At 40.7% G+C, this 20,023-nt stretch overlaps 1 protein-coding gene across 1 annotated transcript in view; it reads left to right on the top strand.

Moving 5' to 3' along the window:
- The window catches only part of DPP6 (dipeptidyl peptidase like 6), a 398,916-nt gene that overhangs the window by 333,392 nt on the left and 45,501 nt on the right, over nt 1-20,023 (top strand). Inside the window, exons 9-11 of the mRNA XM_041408558.1 lie at nt 13,783-13,937; nt 15,211-15,308; nt 19,251-19,374. Coding sequence (XP_041264492.1) covers nt 13,783-13,937; nt 15,211-15,308; nt 19,251-19,374 — 377 coding nt within the window. The remainder of the gene's footprint in view (nt 1-13,782; nt 13,938-15,210; nt 15,309-19,250; nt 19,375-20,023) is intronic.

Genomic DNA, 20,023 nt, shown 5'->3' with positions numbered 1-20,023 from the left:
CCAAAGGGCTGCATGTCTGAAGGCACTCCTTGCCCACATTGTATTGTGTGTGTGATGATGCACTGGATAAATCACTTTCCAGTTAAATGTTGGTCTTTTAGAATCCTTTTGTGCTCCTCATTCCTTTTCCCATATGTGCTACAACTGTGAATATCTCAGCAATTATAGAGGATGAGCAGTGGTGGGAAGGGAGGGCCAGGAGGTGCAGGGAGCTGATGTGATTACTGTCTGCATCTGTGGAGCAGGGAGTAGATTTGGGGATTTCCTTCCCTGTAAGTTTCCCCATTTCAGCAGAGGCAGTGGAGCTGTGAATCTGGCTTGTGAGCACTGCTGATAAACACCAGACTCTGAGCCATGGTGGGAGAAGCTGTCACCCTGCTGCTATGGCCCCAGTGCCAACACACTGGGGCAAAGGAGCATCTCCTTTCTGCCCACTCAGGGATCCTTTAAAAAACTCTCTCTGGGGAATGACCCAGCTAAAATACTATGTTGTTTGAGAAACAGCAACACAAGGCTGCTAATGGGACACCTCTTGTTCAAGAGCTTGCCTGTGAATTTTGGGCGTCTGATTTTGACCTTGCAACTGAGAGTAATTTGAACTTGAGGCTGACCTGGCAAGTAGTGAGCCAGGAAAGCTGGGCATGCATGAGGAATGTTTCATTGCTTTTGTGAGACTTAAAATTACTCAAGACAGAAAAATAAACCAAAAAAGGAGAAATGGTAACTTTAGAAATAGTAACTTTTAGTGGAGTTGTTCTGGCTATGTTAGCAGAGATCCTGCAGCTCCAGGAGAGAGGTGGGAGTAGCACGACAGAAGTGCAGTCCTAAAAACAACTGAGCTGCCATTTGGAAGGGTTGTAGTACAGGATCTCCCAATTACTGAAGTCGAAGTTTATGCTTAATGAGGAGATCTCACAGCTCAGCCCTGCAGAATGGCACTGCAGCTGCAGGGAGCTGCAGGAAGAGTGGAGAAGCCAAGAGGTGTGTTTGCCTTCATCCTGGCAGAGCTTCTTTCCCTGGAAGAGCAAAAAGGCAGCAACATGATGGATCTAGCCATGTTGCTTGGAGCCCAGGCTTGTCCCTGACTGAGCAAATTAGGTTTAAACCAGCTTCCAGAACCTTCCAGAACCAGAACATTCTGTTCCCTCCCAGAACTGATGATGACCTGCATGAATTACTTGTTTGGACTTCATAGAAATTGCAAATGCAAGTCCACTGAGTACAGCAAACACCAGATCACAAAGAATTTGGCTTTGGTTCCAGCAAAACAACTTTCCTGGGACATCCAGAGAGGGTTCCTGAGCTGTCCTTTCCTTAGGTGAAAACACACATTTGACAGCACAGCTGGGATAGGGTTTAGAGGGGAAACAGCCCTTTGCCTTCTACACAACAGCTAGATTGTGCCTAAAGATGGAGTGACTTCCCCAGTCTGACTTAATTTCTTTCCAAAATTTTAGCTTAAGTTAATGGAAAGACTGTGTACTTTGCTGACCACTTGAAAAAGAAAACAAAGTATAAAATCATTGCTTGCTGCACAGTTTTCCTAAGTAAATGTCTGGTTTTTAATTACAAGAAAAAAAATGTACCACAAGTGCATTCACAGAAATTAAAGGAGTGGATTTGGCTTTTTCAAACACATGAGTCCTTAATGGACAAACTTGACAGCTATTTTCCTTTATACATTTGATAAAGAAATTATAAAATAAGAACTACATCCTTAGTAAGTATGTATTACTATTTATACCAGTTATGAATTTGGATTTAAAACCACATTAAACCATCTGTCTGAGTACAAGAGGCACAGAAAGGTAATTTACAGGCAATTAGTCAGCCAGGTGGTTGTGTTTGTAGCAGTGTATCATGGTCACATTTTCAGTCTGGAAACATAAATCTGCAAAAGAGAAACCAGATACCCTGTTAGCATTCCTTAAAGAAAAGTTCTTTACACTAAAGAAAAAAGATAATGATAAAAATCTGTGTAATCATGGTGTAACCATGCCTTGAGTATTTTCATAACCTGGTGGAATCCTGCTAAGCCTGATGAAGATGAAACCTTGCACCCAACATGCCAACAACATAATTGGGATTTATAGCTGCAGGCTGGAGCACACAGTCTTTAGGGACTGGAGGGCATGACAGAGAAATATCTCTTGGAAGCAGCCTGAGGAGCAAGGCACAGCCTCCCTCCCCTGCAAACCCTCCCACACAGGAGGGTTTGTGCCTGCAGGAGCAGGGCTGAGCACCCACCTCGGGCACTGCCCATGGCATCAGCAGGAGGGTGTTCAGCCAGCCCAGAGCTAATGGGCTTTCCAGGAGGAAAGTTACCAAGAAAAGATGAAAGGCAGCCAAGGAAGTCTTAGAAAGAAAGGAAAATATATGTATTAAAATTGGCACCTCTGAGTGTAACCCGCATCCAAATGTTCCAGGAATAACCTGACTTTGAAAACTGGGTTTTAGTGATAAGTAATAAATGGCAAAGAGTACAAATCACTATTTCTGGTCCTACTCAGCAAGGGCATTTTCTTTGCTGTTTCATGATGTTTGCAATCAGAACATTTTGAGGCATTTCAAGACCTTGATTTCATATTCTGGCAGTGGGAAAGTTCTCACCAGCTTGTCCTGTGGTCTGGCTGAGCTTCGTGCTCAACAAACACCCCACAAAACCAGAGCCAGTCCCCAGAACACTGCAGGGAATAACGAAATATGGCTCAGCCATGACCTCAACACAGCAACCCTGCTAATCTAATGTCATGAATGTCATGAATGTCAAGGTAAAAATATAATGGTAGAAAAGGAGCTGCTGTAATCAGTATTTTAAATGTTTGTGGGGGGTTTTGTTTGTTTGTTTTGTTTTGTTTCATTATTTTTAATGTGGGAATTGTCCTCAATACTAAATGGGAAGTTTTTTAAGGGTAGAGCAGGCTATGCTGACCTTGGAAATTAAGATTATGCTACGTTAGGCATTGTGATCTGTTGGGTAGATAAAAATGGAGCCATCTCCATCCTGCCAATAAGTGCAACAGATAAAGAGGGGAAAGGAGGGTATTTCTTTCCAAAGCCACCCTTAATCAGCAAAAAACAGCAGACAAAATTATCTTTGGTAGATGGGGATTTGTGCAGTGTGGGTTACATTTATTATCTGGCAGGTTATAAGCTGTATTTTAATTTCCGGTATTTTCCTGCTACATCTGAAGGAACAATACAAGCTGGATCCACTGCATGTCATTTGTAAGCCTGTGCATGTCATTTATATGGTAATGGGGGAGTTTGCCCTCATCCCCAGTGATTTCTGCAAAATTCTGCATGCTGGTTCTCAGCATATTTAGCTTTCTCCAGTGTAAATTAAAATGCACATTCATGATCTTTGAACAAAGAGGGCAGGGATAATTGGTAATTTGAGCCTGTTCTGTACAATGCAATTCAAAGTAATACTTATAATTTGCAGTTAATTAATCAGGGCCTTTTTTTTTCTTAAAATTCTTAATTGCCTTTCTATTATATTGATTTTTAATAAGTTTTACTCCTACTAGTTTTAGTTCCAATTATACAGGCAATTTCTTGTCACTGTTACATAGCCCTGTGTGTGTATTTATATGTACATTTCCATATATTTTGGGATAGTTTTTTCAGAAACTTTTGTATGCTGGTTTATGGATAGAGTTTTTGTTGACTGAAATTAAAAAGTTGAAAATAATGGAATCAATGTGCAGCCAAGAGAAACAAGGTACAACAGGGAATAGAAAACTCAAATCAATACAATAAAATTTTAGAAGAATTTGAAATATCTGTAATTCCATTGCCACATTTAAATACCTGGAATTCCATGTCAAACTCATTTGGTATTTAATTCACTAACCAATTAAAACTCTCTGTAGAAGACTCTAAATGTTGTAGCTTTAAAGTGAAAACAGCCATCATTAGAGATACAAACTTTGGGCTCTCTGAGGCAACTCAGATGGTCATAAATTCAAAAATAATGATATTAGTGAATACAGACGTACATGGGAGTGGTGCCTGTGATGGGAAATATGCCACGAGCTCCCCATGGCTGACCAAGCCCAGCCCTGTCCAGCCTGACCTTGAACGACCAGAGTGAGGTGTCCAACACCTCATTGTAAAAACTTCTTTCATATACCTAATCTACCCTTCTTCAATTTAAAATCATCACCCCTTTTCCTATCACAACTGACTTTCTAAAAAGTTTGTCCCCATCTTTCTTACAGGCTTCCTCCAAGTACTGAAAGGCTGCAGTAAATTCTGCCTGGAGCCTTTTGTTCTCAAGGCTGAACAATCCCAGCTCTCAGCCTCCATGGCAGAGGTGCTCCAGCCCTCTGATCCTCCTCCTGGACTCCTCTGGACCCACTGGAAATTCCCCACTGGGCATTCTGCACACCAACCCCACTGGGGTTTATTTCCTCTCTCACTTATGAGAGTTTCTAGGCTGTCACTGACAACCAGAGCTGCACAGACCTGGTTGGTGGCCCTGCCCGAGGGGCACAGCTTTCCTCTTATTTTGTCAGTAGATTTAGGATTGCTGCACTGGAGTCTACGGATCAAAAATATTGGTAAAAGAAATTGGTATTTCCTGGTAGCAGGGATAAAAGAGATTTTGATGCATGGACATTATCCTGCAGGGATGTTTGTCTTTTCTTTATTCTTACCTGGGTCCAGAGTGGATGACCTTCAAAACACACGCCTAGGAAAGAGCAGAATTGTGCTCAACATGCAAGTGCCACAACTCTGACAAATAGAGTCATCAAACCCCACTGATCTATCAGTGGCATAACCTGATTACATACCATTACCTTCATTAATAATAAATGTTCCTCTTATTTGATAAGAACATTTTTTTCTGAAATACTGCTGTACGCTAATTTGAATTCTGTTTTTATCCAGCTCTCTTGTTTTATTATTCCTTGGTGATTCTATTGATCTCAGTAGTCCTCTGATTATTCAGTCCTGTAAAATCAGATTCACCCTCTGAGTCATTATTGAGCTAAATCTCTCAGTTAGCCAGGTCCTGAGTCACTGTTCAAGTTGAAACCTCTGGGAATATTGCCATAACAGGGCAATATATATCCTGAGTGGTTTTTTAATGGCTGTTCAATGCCTTCAACTGTTTAAACTGGGTAAGGAATTAGGAGCTTGACTAAATTCAGCCAATGTGCTCCAGTTCCCATTTCATAAAGCAGGGCTGTATCTTGCAATATTAACTGACATTTATTAGCAGTCAGACTAGGTGACTAGCAGGTGCTGCTCAGGGTGAATAAATCATGCAAGCAATTCACATGAAAGACAGCTTGTGCAAGTGCTGATAAAAATCCATGGGGTTGAAGAATCAAGTTCTTTAATAGCAATGTCAGGCTGTTCCGTCTTCTTATCTCTCATATTTCTTTATGAAACATTAAAAGAGATTGCTTTTGGGCACTTGTGTTCTTGAACTATTGCAATCGTCTAATGAATTTTTGATTCAGAGGGTTTTGTGAATGCTAACTTTCTTGATACATCTGTAGCTGTTGAAATGGATCCCCTGTGTCAAGGCTGGCTGTCCATCTTCCTCCTATCATAAACCCCACAGATTTGTTAGACAGAACCTGCAACTTTTAATTTAAAGGAAAGGTGAAGTTGAAGCTGCTTGAGCATGTCTGAATAGAGAAATATTCAGCATATCATGAAAGCCCTGATTTGTCTCACTGCATTGCACAGATAAGCAAATTACATTTCAAGCCATAGCAACCTGCTCAGTGGCACCAGAGGGGTAAAGAAGAAAAGGATTGTCTGTAAGGGACCCTACTTCATTTGGGCCATGTGAACTCTGTCTGCTCTGGGTCCTTAGCAGCTGAGAAGGTACAGCAGGACCTTGCAGGGAGTGTTCACTCACATCAGTAACCTGCACTGCAAATTGCTCAGAAGACTTCTGCCAGGAAATGTTTCTACAGATTTAGTGCCTTTAGTAACAGACTTTCATGGAGAGCTGACAACAGCCTGTGGGTTTAAGTTTTGTGCCAGGTGGTGGAAAAACACATTCTTATTTTACATTAGTGGCAGACTGCAGTTTGGGGCTGACACTGCAGATGGGGCTTCCTAAATGCATTTGCTCTTTAGAGTGAGTGCAGGAAATAGGAATAGCTGAGGGTAGGATGGTTAATATTTCTATTCTCATAATTCAAACCTCATTTTCATTATTACCTCTGGACATCCTGACAGATCACAGACTTGCCAGCATCTGCACGTCAGTCTTGTCACCGTGGTGCAAAGGTTGTTACTGACACTGAGAGTGACTCACACAACCAAAGGACACTCACTAATTGTTAGGAGCAGTTGTGAGCATTAATCATTAATGCTTTTGGAAATTAAGGATTCTGAAGGATGGGGTACAGGTGACAAAAACTCAGAAGCACAAAGAAAGGAACATCTAAAAGAGGAGAAGGAGGATGTGGAGGCAACTCAACATTTTTCTGGTGCATTTATTTGAAAGAGGACAGCCCAAAATACTGATGTGCAACAGGGCAGTATGGCTTTGTTTATGACACCTGGTACCCTGCCTGGTTGCTGTGATGGCTCTGGAGGGGTGTCAAAACTCCTGGGGAGTTGCTTATTTCTCCTGCAGGGTACCCAGGATCCATGTGAAATCTGTAGGACAGCTCCTCTCCATGGCTTTTTGCTCCTCAAGTGGGATTTGCAGAGCTGGGTGCATTAGTGTGTCACAGTGTGAAGCTGGTCTGGAGGTGACACTCTTGACTATTTTTAAGTAGCTGAATTCTTCTCTTACTTGTAAAAATCCACCTGTATGTCTCAGATGACATCTCATACTTGTGTGTATCTGTTTTGTTAGGTGGTTGATTTGGGCTTTTTTCCAACAAATGCATTTGCATGATTGGGGGAGATTTTAAACATTCATGATTTCTTAGTTATTACAGTCTGAGCTTGGCTTGGTATGTATTCTGTAGGGGCTGTAGAGGTGTACCTGAAGATAGGATCAGGCAGGTGTTCAATAAATCCAGCTTTTGAAGACCCCAAGCAAATCAAACAGTCAAGAAGGTCTGGCAGCTACTTGCCAATAACCTTATAAACAACATTCCTAATGCCCTGACTCATATGGCAAGCACAGAATCCTTTAGTGTTGGAAACACAACAAATTAGAAGAATCAATGGGTCAGGGGGAAAAAAAAAAAAAAAAAAAAAAAAAAAAAAAAAAAAAAAAAAAACAAAAAAAAAAAAAAAAAACCAACAAGCAATCCACATTGAAGCAACAGTTTTGAAATAAAGTGAATTTAATAGCCTCAGAAAATCTCTTCTGTCTGTCAGGAGCCTGTCCCATGCTAACAGGATCTCATCCTGCCTCTTGAGGATTAGTGTCCTAAAGATTGACCTAGAGAAACACTGGTGCTTACTGCTGGCAGTTGGAGTATGGATGAGGAGGCCAGGTTGGAGTGGTCAGGATTTGGCCAGGCTGCCTGCCAGATTTGCCTCTGATGTGCACACTCTGGCTTGGCTGGACACTGTTTGCTCTTCATTCCCGTGTGTTCCCTCAGGGATCCTGGCCAGGTACCAGCGAGCATCTCACAGTGACTTGTCTGCCTCCAGAGCACTGCAGCTCGTGGTGTTGTCCCCCAGAGGCTGCTCACAGCACTGAAGGTGGACCACAGCCCGTTTGTGCCCACATTTAGTGGGGTTTGCCTCTTTGCCAAGCCTGGGCTTGGCTCAGGCTGCACAGCAGCTCTGGGACCCTTTAGAGACGTGGAGGCAAAACGTGATCCTGCTGACCACACAGATCACATGAAGAGTGGTTTTCCCCAGTGCCCAGCATGAACCACCCTGCTGAAATGAGCCTCTCTCCTGGCCCTCAGTGTCTGACAACAGGGAGGCAAAAGCAGTGGCCAAACCCTCTCCTGCTGTCTCAACACGACATTCTGAGCAGAAAACAACCTGTGTCCAAGCAATTAACTCAGGTGTTGACTTAGAGGAGCTAATGACACTTGCAGCCCTCACCTTCCCTGTGCTTGAGGAGATGCAGGACTCCTGGCTGGGCTCCTTTCCCTGAGATGAGGGGCTGCCACTTTCTCCTGGCTGCCAAACACACGGGAGCTGCTCGCCCTCCACAATGAGATTTTGGATCAAGAGTTTGATGTTTATCAAGTGCTCTCTAAAGCACATCCTCAAGAATGCCATAAAAGCAAGTAGTGGTTTATTCTTCCTAAGCTTGTAGCCTGTCAGTGGCAGAGGAGACTCTGTGTTCTGGTTAGGAATAAAGGGTCACAGGGGTGAGCACTGCAGTTTGTTTGTCCTGAAGATCTCTGAGAGCATTGCAGCTCATTTTTCTTAAGGATCTCTTGGACAAGAGCACAAGCAGCTTGAGGAGGGTTGTTGTCTGCATAGAGATTCACAGAATATTCTGAGTTGGAAGGGACCCACAAGGATCATTGAGTTCAGAATGGCCTGCACAGGGATCAAACCCACCCCCTTGGTGATATCAGCACCATGATAAACTAATCTCGGTGTCAGGAACTGTGGAATTGGGCTGAGCTCATAGTTTGACCTCAGCCACATAAATTTTTATGTTTTCTACAAAAGGGTGTTGAATTGTTCAGCAACCCTGCAAAATTGCATTTTTTTTCCACCTGGCTCAATTAGACAACTGTGAAAGAGGATTAATTGCTCTGAAATCAATAGTGCAGCAGTGCAGCAGTGCTGACATCAGCACAAAATAATGTCAACACAGGAAAATGTAGATTGGGTATGGTAATCTAGAACAGTTTTATACTATTTGCATACACATAACTACTTTTTTACACTCATTTTATATCTATTACAATGATTTAATGGAAGTCAGTGTAGACATACACTACAGCAACTGAGAGAAAAATTTGGTTGCATAGAATAAAAGGACATTTTCCACAGCCATCCCTGAAACACATGTCAGTAAAGGAGAATATGAACAATGAGTTTTCCCTAACTGGCTAAAAATACTTGCTTTCACACTCTACAATAGTAATCGATTTGGACATGTGGTTGGTGCTTTGAGATGATCTAGTAATTGATTTTAAAACAGATGGCAGCTGTCAAATAAGCATTTGTATTTATTTGATGTTTCTATGAGAACCCTTGGGGTTTCACTCTCTCAGTACTCTTTGTTTTCTGCTTTCCTAGACCCTCTTGCTGTTCTCTGATCTCTCTTCCTCTCATGTTCTTTTGATGCATCCTACTGACAATTTCTTTTGAGCTTTCTTTCCCAACATAAACCATGGCCTTTATGTCAGGCTTTAATTTCATTTTGCTTGAAATTCCTTTCTATTAACAGTTTTAATAAAACAGCAAAAAGTCTTCAGCACACCAAATACTTCATGATCTAGCATCAGCTACAATTCATCACACAAACAGAACCATTGGTTATGTTCCCCAGAACTGCTGTAATTTACCAAATCAGCAATAAATAACACTGGCCCTGGGAGCTTTTGAGCCTTAAAATACTGATGTCTTCGAATTTTTTTAATTTATTTTATTTTTAGTGATAGAAAGGAGTGGCAGTTGTACAGGTCAGACTGTCAGAGGATTGGCCTGTCCAAGCATCTTTGCCTTCTTGTGCAAGTCTCTCTTTTTGTTAACTCACACTTAAAAATTACAAGTTATTTTTTACTTCTAACAAGAAGGCTCAGGAAAAGGTGGGTTTTTTTACTTGTAAATTATCTTTTTTCTCAGTTTTTTCTCCTGATATCATTGGAAGCAATCTCTAATGGATTTCTCAGTCTGTCACTGGTGAAGGCTTCATTTTTCTTCCAAACAGCAAGCCAGAACTTTGCCACCTTCAGCAGAAAGGAAAATATCATAAATATGACTCAGGATGGACAAAGGCTGCAGAACTAGCTGGATTTTAGAAAAGCATGAAGAAACCTCCATGGTCATTTACATGTATGTGTTTATTAGCAAAGAGGAACTCTGCCAGTCTGGAGCTCTGTGCAAGCCTGGGAAGTGGATTTGTCATGGAATTGTCTTTAGAAATGCCCCAGTGGCAGATTATGGTTCAGAACATTAAAACCATCTCTGTGGATTTACAAATGTGGTGCATACAGCAGGGGTTTTTTTCCAGAACCTGCTGGTTGCCGCAGAGCTGGCATAAGATTAAGGCCTGGTGCTTTTCCCTGCATTGAGTCTATCAAGGAATTCAGAGGTCTGAATGCACTTCACTGGACTGTTCAGTGCTTAGACAGAGGTGGACATGATAATTATAAATTTTTGAGTTCTATGGCTAAAGTTGCTATACAAATATCAAAAGGAATAGCAAAATCTACTTGTGGAGATCCTTACAGGATTGGGGTGGATATTATCCATGGAGGAACAAGCCAGAAGATTTCTGGGGTCTCTTCCAGATTCATTTGCTGTGATTCCTGGAGAAGCTTGTTACCTGAAGTGAGATAAAAGTCTCTCTTTTCACTGCTCTTGCAAGTGCTGCTGGAATTAAATTGCAGTTTGCAATAATCTGATTTAACTTTACACATGCTGGGCTGATTTAACTTTACACATGCTGGGCTAATTTTTGATGACAGACCTGCTAGAAATGTCCACCCAACCTCTGATCCGCTGTTCAGTCTTTCCAGGGATTACCCACATGGTATCATAGCCAAATGCTACATCCAGTCCCTTATTAACCACAGCCTGTTACTTGGCATCTGAGAACCACCACAAGGGACTTCTCCTTCTGCTCCCTATGGTGAGCAGGGGAGCTTCCACCAGGAAACACATCCTTCAGAAGATATGGCATTCCCATTTTGGGCAGCCTGGTTCACTCTGGGTATTGCTCTGGTCCTAATTCCAAAGACAGCCACAGATATAATGCACAAGTGCAGCAGCCATGAATTCAGCTCAATAACACCTCTGTTATTTCCTCCAGCTGCTTTTCTCCTCCAATGATATTGAAGTCTCTAAGAGGGATGTATACCCAGTTGTCACTGAATATATTCTGACCTAGTTCTTCAAATTCTCTTCCTGAGGTTCTGTTAACTTAAAAGACTCTTTGTTTCACACAGCTTTGAAATGATCATTCAGTTGGGCCTCAGTCAACTAGAAAAAAGGATTAAAATACACATCCTGTAACATTCCTGAGCACAAACACATCACTGGCTAATACATGTCCCCACTGAAGAGTCACTACTCATGAGCAGGGTCATCCAGCTGTTTCAGAGAGATTCATTACTAAATGTGCTGAGATGGAATAACTTGTCTCAAACCCTGTGCTTGAACCCAGCCAGCTGGTCTGAACAGCCCTTGTTCAGCTAAGGCAGCCACACACTTTAGTCTCACTATTTTTCAAGTTTGCATGCCCTGTTGGGGCTGGCAGGCAAAACTGTGGAGAAAGAAAGAGCACAAAGCCAGCAGGATCTGACTGTGAGGAATCTCAGCAGCTCACTCACAGCATCCTGGCATCATGAGGCACTCAGTGACTGCAAGCTCTGGGGAAGAGGGCAAAAGTTTTAATCAATTGTCACTTCATGCTCTTAGCCAGGAGATCATGATCCAAATATATAGGGGGGCTTTAGTCTATAAGGAGAATCTGTTTTTTCACACATGAGGCAGGATCTCTGTGTTTTTTTTCACAAAAACTCAGCAGTTTTGAATGAAGTCTATAAGGAGAATCTGTTTTTTCACACATGAGGCAGGATCTGAACTAACTTTACAAAAACTCAGCAGTTTTGAATGAAACTGATTTTTCAGAGCATGTGCTAAATACAAACACAATGAATAAACTGTCTACAGGAGCAAATTGCAAATAATTTTTTCTTTGAGCTGAAAGAACTTTGTGGTACTAATCCATTCTATAGTCCATGAGAATGTTCTCTGGTTTGCTAAAACTAACTGATCTCTCTAATAACAGCAAGGTCCTGGCTTTGTTTCAAGGAAAAGGTTCACTCAATTAAATCTCATTAACAGAGGACCACAAAACCTGCACTAAAACCTTTCTGGGTATGTGACCTTCAGCAGAACTGCTTCATTAAGTCTGAGATCCTGGAGAAAATGTTTGCTGAATAAAGTCATTCCTAATTAATGTTAAAATGTCAATGATTCATGTGCCATCCATCTTTACTCCTTTTCCTTTATGCTCTTCATTATCTCTTTAATGGGCAACCAGTATAAAAGTCAAAAGCAGAATCTTTTAAATGTACATGTAACAGGTGGGACAATGCAGCAAAGCAAATTTGCCAGATGTGCTTTCCCATGAAACATTTGTAGCTTTCTAAATATCTTCCAAAAACCCCACTTACATGCTGCCATTAAGAATTGATTAATTAATTTGTTATTTCTGAAAACCATATGCATTGAGGATGAATTTTCCCTTGCACCCTTTCTGATGTTACCTTGAGTTTTATTCCAAGCCATATGCAAGTCTTGATTAACAAAGTGTTTATTTACCCTGTGAAGAATATAATTCTCTGTTCTCCAAGGATCGCTCATCCAATTTTTTTTTAATTAAACAGTGTCTGGTAAGTTTTTACTCTTCAGACCAGAGGGATGTCCTGGTTGGACTGGGGGGTCATCAGAGGGTGGTGTACAAACCTGGTGGGTCTGAACTGAGAAAATCCTCACCCCTTTTTCCAATAACCAGTGGTGGCAGCAGATATTGGAGCTGCTTGGACCTGTGTAGCAGGACTTCATGGTGAAGGCTTAGAAACACTCTGTAGCCTCTCTAATTTTTATTCTCACATTAAAGTAATGGGACCCATCTTCCTGCCCATCAATCTGTGCAGCATATGCAAGCCCTTCTGGTGGCTTAAATAGGAATGACTCACATGATATTAAGGCTCTTAATGAAAATGTATTACATTATTGTCTTTCACAAAATGGGAGGTTTAAAAAGCCAAGTTAATGTCTTCCAAATGTCAGTAACTGCAGACACTTTGGACCAAGAGTGATTTTATAGCTTTTCTACAGATCTGTAAGATGAACTCATCTTTACAATGAAGGACATTGGATTATATGAAAAGTATTAGAAATTAGAAGTTATTTAAATTTGCATTTAATAAGAACTGGGTTCTGCCAGTATTAAAAATAATTTCACATTATGGCAATAATGTTTTCTTCTTCCATATTTGAACTCTGACATGTTTGCATTGGCATTTTTCTAAGCACCTTTTCATTGGTAATTATATTACTGAAATCTCATAAATCCCAAAATTCAGTGGTATAAAGGATCAGACTCTAACCCTGGCTACTTATGGCAAATTGCCTTGCAAAAGTGATTTTAAAAATGAAATAGGGATAAAAGTCAAGATGGTATCCAAGGCATAGGCTCTATGGCCTAGTATCTTGTTTTGAAGTTCCAGCCTTTCATAAGTTACAGAAAATTTCTATATTTATTTATTCCCAACTGACAAAAGAACTTAGGAATATTTAAATTGTTGCTGAAGCACTTGTGTAAACATTGTTTAAATTGATTGGTATGTGTCTAGGCTGATGTTGTGAACCCTAATCATGCAGGATGCATGGCAGGAGAAGCAGTGCCTTTTATGTTGTCATGAATGTGTGTACTAATATGAATAATTTGATGTTTCTTCAGCAAAGGTAATTAAGCCTAATAACCTATAAATACAGAGTAATTGTTATCAATTGTGCTCATTTGTGTATATGGCATAATTTGATTAGTATTTTTGATTGATATTCCTGTGGCATCCTCCCTGTGCTGAGATTAGACTGGGATTTTCATATCTTCACTCTTTCATTTATTGCTAACTAGTAATTTACCTCTAATAGCCTTTTCTTTTCTGTCCTATCTCTCTTTTTTTTAATTAGAGGAGATCTTGAAGACTCACATTGCTCATTGGTGGTCTCCTGATGGCACCAGGCTGGCATATGCAACAATTAATGCCTCCAGAGTCCCCACCATGGAGATCCCAATATATACAGGCATCCTTTACCCTACTGTTAAAACTTACCATTATCCAAAGGTAAGGGGAAATTTAAAAATCAGTCCTGCTGCTCTATCAGAAATAAATAATTGTTTATTTCCAGTGGGCTCAGACAGGAGACTAATAATGCACACTCATAAGCAATGAAAATAAACAGATCAGCTGTTCCTCAGTAAATGTGCATTTAGCACACCCTTTAGCTGCATTTGTAAAATTGCACTTTTCTGCTTCTATGAGAATTAGTAACTCTATATACAATGAAAATAAAATTTACAAATCCTTGCTTTTTACACACACAAAAGCAATTGTGCTTCCCTGCTGGAACAGATGGAAGTTGGATGTTATCTGTGGGTTTGCCTCCAGGATGGGCTTGTTGGTGTCTGCGGGTTTGGAATTTCTTTATTTCTGTGTTTGGATATGTTTCTATGTCTAGACATGTTTCTATATTTAGATACATTTCTATATTTAGACTTTTTTATTTGATGGATAGATAGATAATGGATAGATAGCTAAGAGATAGATAGATAGATAGATAGACAGATAGATGGATAGATAGATGGATAGATAAGAGATAGATGGATATATGCAGTATTTGGTCTTCCTTAGAATATCCAGGGTGGCCTAATGTCAGAGGAGACATTGGTTTAAGAGGTTTGCTGTGCCTGAAAGACTGAAAAGACTTAAGAGCCAATCTCCCCTTGACTGCAGCCCTGCAGGGAGTGCACAGCACTGACACAGCTCCCCAGCAGCACAGACTCACTGCTGCTGTTACTGCTGGCATTTCCTGCTCTAAAGCAGCACAGGGCTGTCTGCTGCAGTCGTTCCTTCTGGGTTTCTTGCTTTAAGCACTGGTTGCCTAAAACCTCACATGCTGGTTCAAATTGGAGCATAATTTAACAGGAGAGACACCCACAAATATGCAGGTTTTGTGGGAATCAGTGGTTCAGCAGGAGATGCCCTTTCTCCCAGTGCAAAATGAATCAGTATTTCACTATATCAACCATCATCCTGTTAGAAAATCTTTTGTCAAAAGGTGCAGGAAATAGCAAAATTTCTAGTTGCCATGAAAAGGAGGAATTTTTACTAAGGTTAGAAGTGTCCTGAGTAAAATTACCCTTTTTTTGTGCCTGCCAACCTCTCCACACCTCTGTGCCACATCCCTAGATTTGAGCAGCCTCCCTGTGAAAGACCACAGCAGTCCAATCCATATCCTGTTCAATGGGAATGCTTTTCATAATCCATGGGTATACAATAAACCAAAACCATTCTGTGTTGTATATGATATGGTAATTTATTCTTTTCTAAAATCCAGGCTGGAATGGAAAATCCAACTATTTCTTTGCATGTGATTGGTCTGAATGGACCCACTCATGACCTGGAAATGACTCCCCCAGATGATCAGAGAATGAGGTAGGTGATTTCTCACCCTTGAATGCTGACCCCAGTTCCCATGGGTTTTTTTTCCAAGATAATTTTACAGTTTTTAACATTGGACCTTTCTCTGCTTCTATCAAAAAGTTTCATTTTGTGTAAATCTGCTTATTTTTTTCAAATTACTCATCTTTTTGCATGTATTTTATGGAACATTATATTAGAACAGGTTTACACTGAATAACTTTAAAACAATCCAAACACATTTATGCAAAAGAAGATATATGAGCTCTGGCCAAACCAAATGGGTATTTGCCTTTCAAAAATACAACTTCAGACCTATGTACAGCAGGTGGAAATTCAGGATCCCAGCATCCCCATCACAGTAACAGAATGGTGGCTCCTGAACAATATCATTTCTCTTTTGGTAGCATTCTCTGTAAACAGAGAGACTCAGAAAGGTTTTAATTACAGCAATAACTTCCAACTGCAGGATCCAAGTGTTGTTCATAAATTTGTTCTATATGGTTATGGGTGGCCATAAATTATTTGGTTGCAATCAATATTGCAAAATGATGCAAAATACACCATAATTAATTTGTGCCTGTATATTTCATCAAAACCATGGCAATTGCTATCTGTAGGGATGATAGAAGTAGTGCTGCCAGAGCAATAGGGGTGTATTTTCATTATGCATATGTTTTCTGAAATGAGAAGATTAGTATGATAAAATGTTATTAAAATAGGCAAGAGGGATGTACTGTACATGCATTTACAGAAGGGAGTCTCAAGAAAGCAGGGGAAGCTGGTGATAAGGATCTTCCAGCAAACACATCCTATCTGAAACATTTCAGTGTACTCAGTGCAGATGATATATGGACAGAGTGGTATTTCATGTTCTTTTTATCTGGAGCAAAGTGATTTAGTATAATTAATAAAGCTGAGAATAAAGTGGAGATATGCCATGGCCTTTTTGCTTTCAAAACTGAAACAAGCCAGAAATTTTCCAGAGAAATTGGATATTTTTAAGTTGAAACAAAACAAAATAAAACAAATTAAAAAAAAAAAAAAGGAAAAAAACCCAAGGGAACAAAAACCAGACAAAACCAAACCAAACAAAACAAACAAACAAACAAAAAAAAAATACAAAAACAAAAAACAAAGCAAAGCTGATGATGGGAAAAAATATTTGGGGTGAAATGCACAATATTGATCACTTTTTAAATATCTTTCATTCTGAACATTTTTGTCAGGTTTTCTCCAATGTCATGCTCTTCTGTGAAAAAAAGAAAGTGAAGGGAAGGGGTTGAAATTGAAGGGTGAAAAGTAGTACTATAACATTTAATGCCTGACAAGCATTTTTTTATTTTGACAAAAACCACTGGACCTCAAGAGTTTCATCTGCAGTTGGTCAGAATTCGATCATCACCCAGCTTATTTCTCATATTTGCATCTCACATGGCAAACTGAGAGATGGTGTTATCTCCCTCAAGTGCAGAAATCATCACTGGCCCTTGCATGGGCCAGAAACAAATAAATAATGGAAAAAGTCAGACAATTCCAGTCTGGATCCGAGGCACTGTCTGTGCCCAGGGACCATGGGCTGTGCTGCTGCCTGTCCCTTGGTCTGTAATAAATCACTGTCTGTTCTTTGTGCTGTTTGTGCCTTTGTCGCCGTGGCCATACTGCAGGTATTCATACTGTAGGGTCACACCTCGTGTTTGGGATTCCTGCCTCCAGGAAGCAGCCGTGGAAAGCTGGGGCATGAACAAGGGTCTGCCCAATAACCTCAGTCTTAGATGATTCAAACTGAACCAAAAATGTCTTTATTGGGGTGTGGAAATCCATTGCAAAACTCAGGATGGCTCCACCCTTCCTGACAGGTCTCAAACAAGGTGTCCCTTCCCTTTTGCTCTGGTGTGGATGACTGTAAATGCAGTGGTCAAGGACCTGCTGGTATGGATTTCATTCTGTGGAAGAAACAGGTTCTCCCTTTGATCAGCTCCACATAAAATGTGGGACAGGTCAGGCAGAGAGGCCTGGGAATTGCACTGATTTCCCATTTCTCTCCACTGGCTGCTCAACCAGTGCAGCTGCAGGAGCAGCAGATGTTGAAAATTAGCTGAGATGAATCACACCTTCTTGTCTCATTTTCCTCTGGAAAATGAGAACCATAAAACTTGGGTGTCCTATAGAAGAGACATGAAGGGAAGTAAATGAAGTTAAAGACTCCACACTACTCAAAAACTAGAATAATGACTACCAGGTACCTGCAGTTATTTGTGGGCTGGGTTATCCGTGGTCTTGATAACTGGAAGAGGGTTCAGAGGGGAATTGAGACTCCATGCCCTTCTCTGGGGTGGTAGGGAAGACCATGATTTACCTAAAATAATAATCATAAGTTCCTGAGAAAGAACTGTGACTCCTGTGTTCAAACAGCGGGAAGAATGTAAAAATTGAATATATGTCCTTGAACCTTTAAATTGGATTTATAGAAAAAATGCTCCAAGCTACAATAAGTACTAAAATCATATTCCTTTTTCTGGGGAGACTGAATCTGCTCAGTTCATTTTGGAGAGAAAGAAGAGACAGTTATACAGTTTAATTTTGCTGTGTTGTTTTGGTTTTTTTGTTTTTTTTTCCTCTTAGGGCCTACACTGTTGCTGATGAAGAGTAAAATTACAGTTTTATTTCAGGCTCTAAATTTTCAGACTGCTGTTGTCTCACCTGGGCATATCCTTCCCCCCAGTGCAGTGGATGCAAGCATTGAGGCTTTTTGTTCCTTTTCCCTGCAGCCAATTTCAGGCACTAAATATTACTGAAAAGTACAAAATCAATTTCCAGCTTGTTATTTTTCTAGACAAACAGACCTTTGTGCTTTTGCACTTTCTCTTCAGTATATGCAGGAGCTCTTGCCAGAACACAAAGGGCTCTCCAGTGACACAGCACATTATTTCCAACGAGAGCAACAATTCCTTATACATATTTTATAGCAAACAAATGAACTAATAAATTTTTTATAGACTGTATGCTGTAAAAAGTCTTATTATACTTTAAGGATCTCTTGGCCCACATGGCCCAGCAGTATATTATAACATCACCAGCTTTGGCAGTTCAGCCAGAGTTGTGCCCTGCAAATGAAGTGCTGGAGCCCTGAATTGCTGCAGAGGTGGGCATCTCTAGCACCATGTCCTGGCTCTGAGAAGGCAACCATCACTGGATTTATTCCTGTGTTTTCCAGCCCAGCCTAGGTGGTTGCAGTCCTCACTATTGCATGGGACTTTTCCTGAAGGTATCAATTACAGGACTGTGCAGCCCACACCCATGGTTTACTCCAAGTATCATCACAACCTGAAAATGTCCAGCAATAAGATGGTGCAGGGAGTGTAGGAGAGTGGTTTTGCTCCTGTAAACTATCTCTGCCGATGTCTTTATAGCAACCAGCTGCATCTGCTTTACAGAAACCCTGTGTTGCTCCAAAATCCTTCTTACTATTTGTCTTTTTAATACAACACTCCTGGATACTTTGGTGTTTAGCCAGCATGCCCAGAGGCCATCAACTTTTCATAAGCATCAAGAACCCAACCATTGATAGTGATGGGTCTGAGTCAGCTCAGTTTAGTTTAGCTCAGAATGGAAACGGTTTGCAATTTCTTTTCCACCTGTGCATAAATTTGTAGCTCCAGGCAGTTCAATCCTTCTCGGAAGACAGAACAGCTTGAAAGAGTCTTTATCTCTGTATTCGTCTCTTCTTTGAAAATAACTTCCAGAAGTGGCAGATAAAACACCTGCTCAGCCCTAAAAATGTCATTTTTAGGGGTTGAAATCCATACATAAAGCAGTCTAGAGACATCAGGACACGATGTTCTTTAAAACCACAGCTCTCTCCTGGCCTGTTTGCCCGCAGCAGCCCTTGCTCTGCCGCCTGGCAGTTCAGGATGGCAGCGTTGCGACCTGCTCTGTGTGTGTGTGTGTTTGCAGGGACTACTACATCACCATGGTGAAATGGGCCACCAGCACCAAGGTGGCAGTGAACTGGCTGAACAGGGCCCAGAACGTGTCCATCCTGACGCTCTGCGACGCCACCACGGGGGTCTGCACCAAGGTAGGAGAGGTTTGCACAGCGGTCACTTGCCATCAGTATCCATAACCCAAGCAAAGAGAAACTATTTAACTTATTTTACGTGGTGAAAAGCCAGCTGGAACACAATTAATTTAGGCAGACAGAACATAAACAATGTTCACAATTTTCTTTTTTTTTAAACATCCAGTAATCCAAGAGCACTCTGCATGTTTTGAGGGAGAGTGATTACCTGTCTTGATCACTTTTACCCACACACAAGCTTGCACACCTCAACAATTTGCAGCCTAAATACCCTTGCAACATTCTAGCTGAATTATATGTATTTAATGGCATTAAAACCAGCTCATGCTTATCTTAGTTGTGGTTAATTAATCCCTTCTATAAATGCACTAATTCAAATGGTGTATTGATAGAAGATCAGCAGATTCCATTAGCAGATTCCATCATTTAAATTGACATGTGTTTCTACTGTATAAAATTGTTCTAATACACCCATCCCTTGAAAATGATCATGCAATTCTGTGCATAGAGCATGGTGAGAAGTTTTTTTCTTAATAACTTTAATTTCAGCCTCTATTTATTTCTTAAGAAGGTTTATTTCTTTGAGGAATAATACAGCTTGTAGATTTATGTGTTTTGTCTGTATGTATAAAATGCTTTCTTGATCTAG

This window comes from Onychostruthus taczanowskii, unplaced genomic scaffold, assembly GCF_017590055.1.
Source record: "Onychostruthus taczanowskii isolate IOZ18803 unplaced genomic scaffold, ASM1759005v1 scaffold3, whole genome shotgun sequence".
NCBI classification, from domain to species: Eukaryota; Metazoa; Chordata; class Aves; order Passeriformes; family Passeridae; genus Onychostruthus; species Onychostruthus taczanowskii.
Note: the sequence above shows the minus strand (reverse complement) of the source record. Positions and strands in the feature narration are given on the sequence as shown.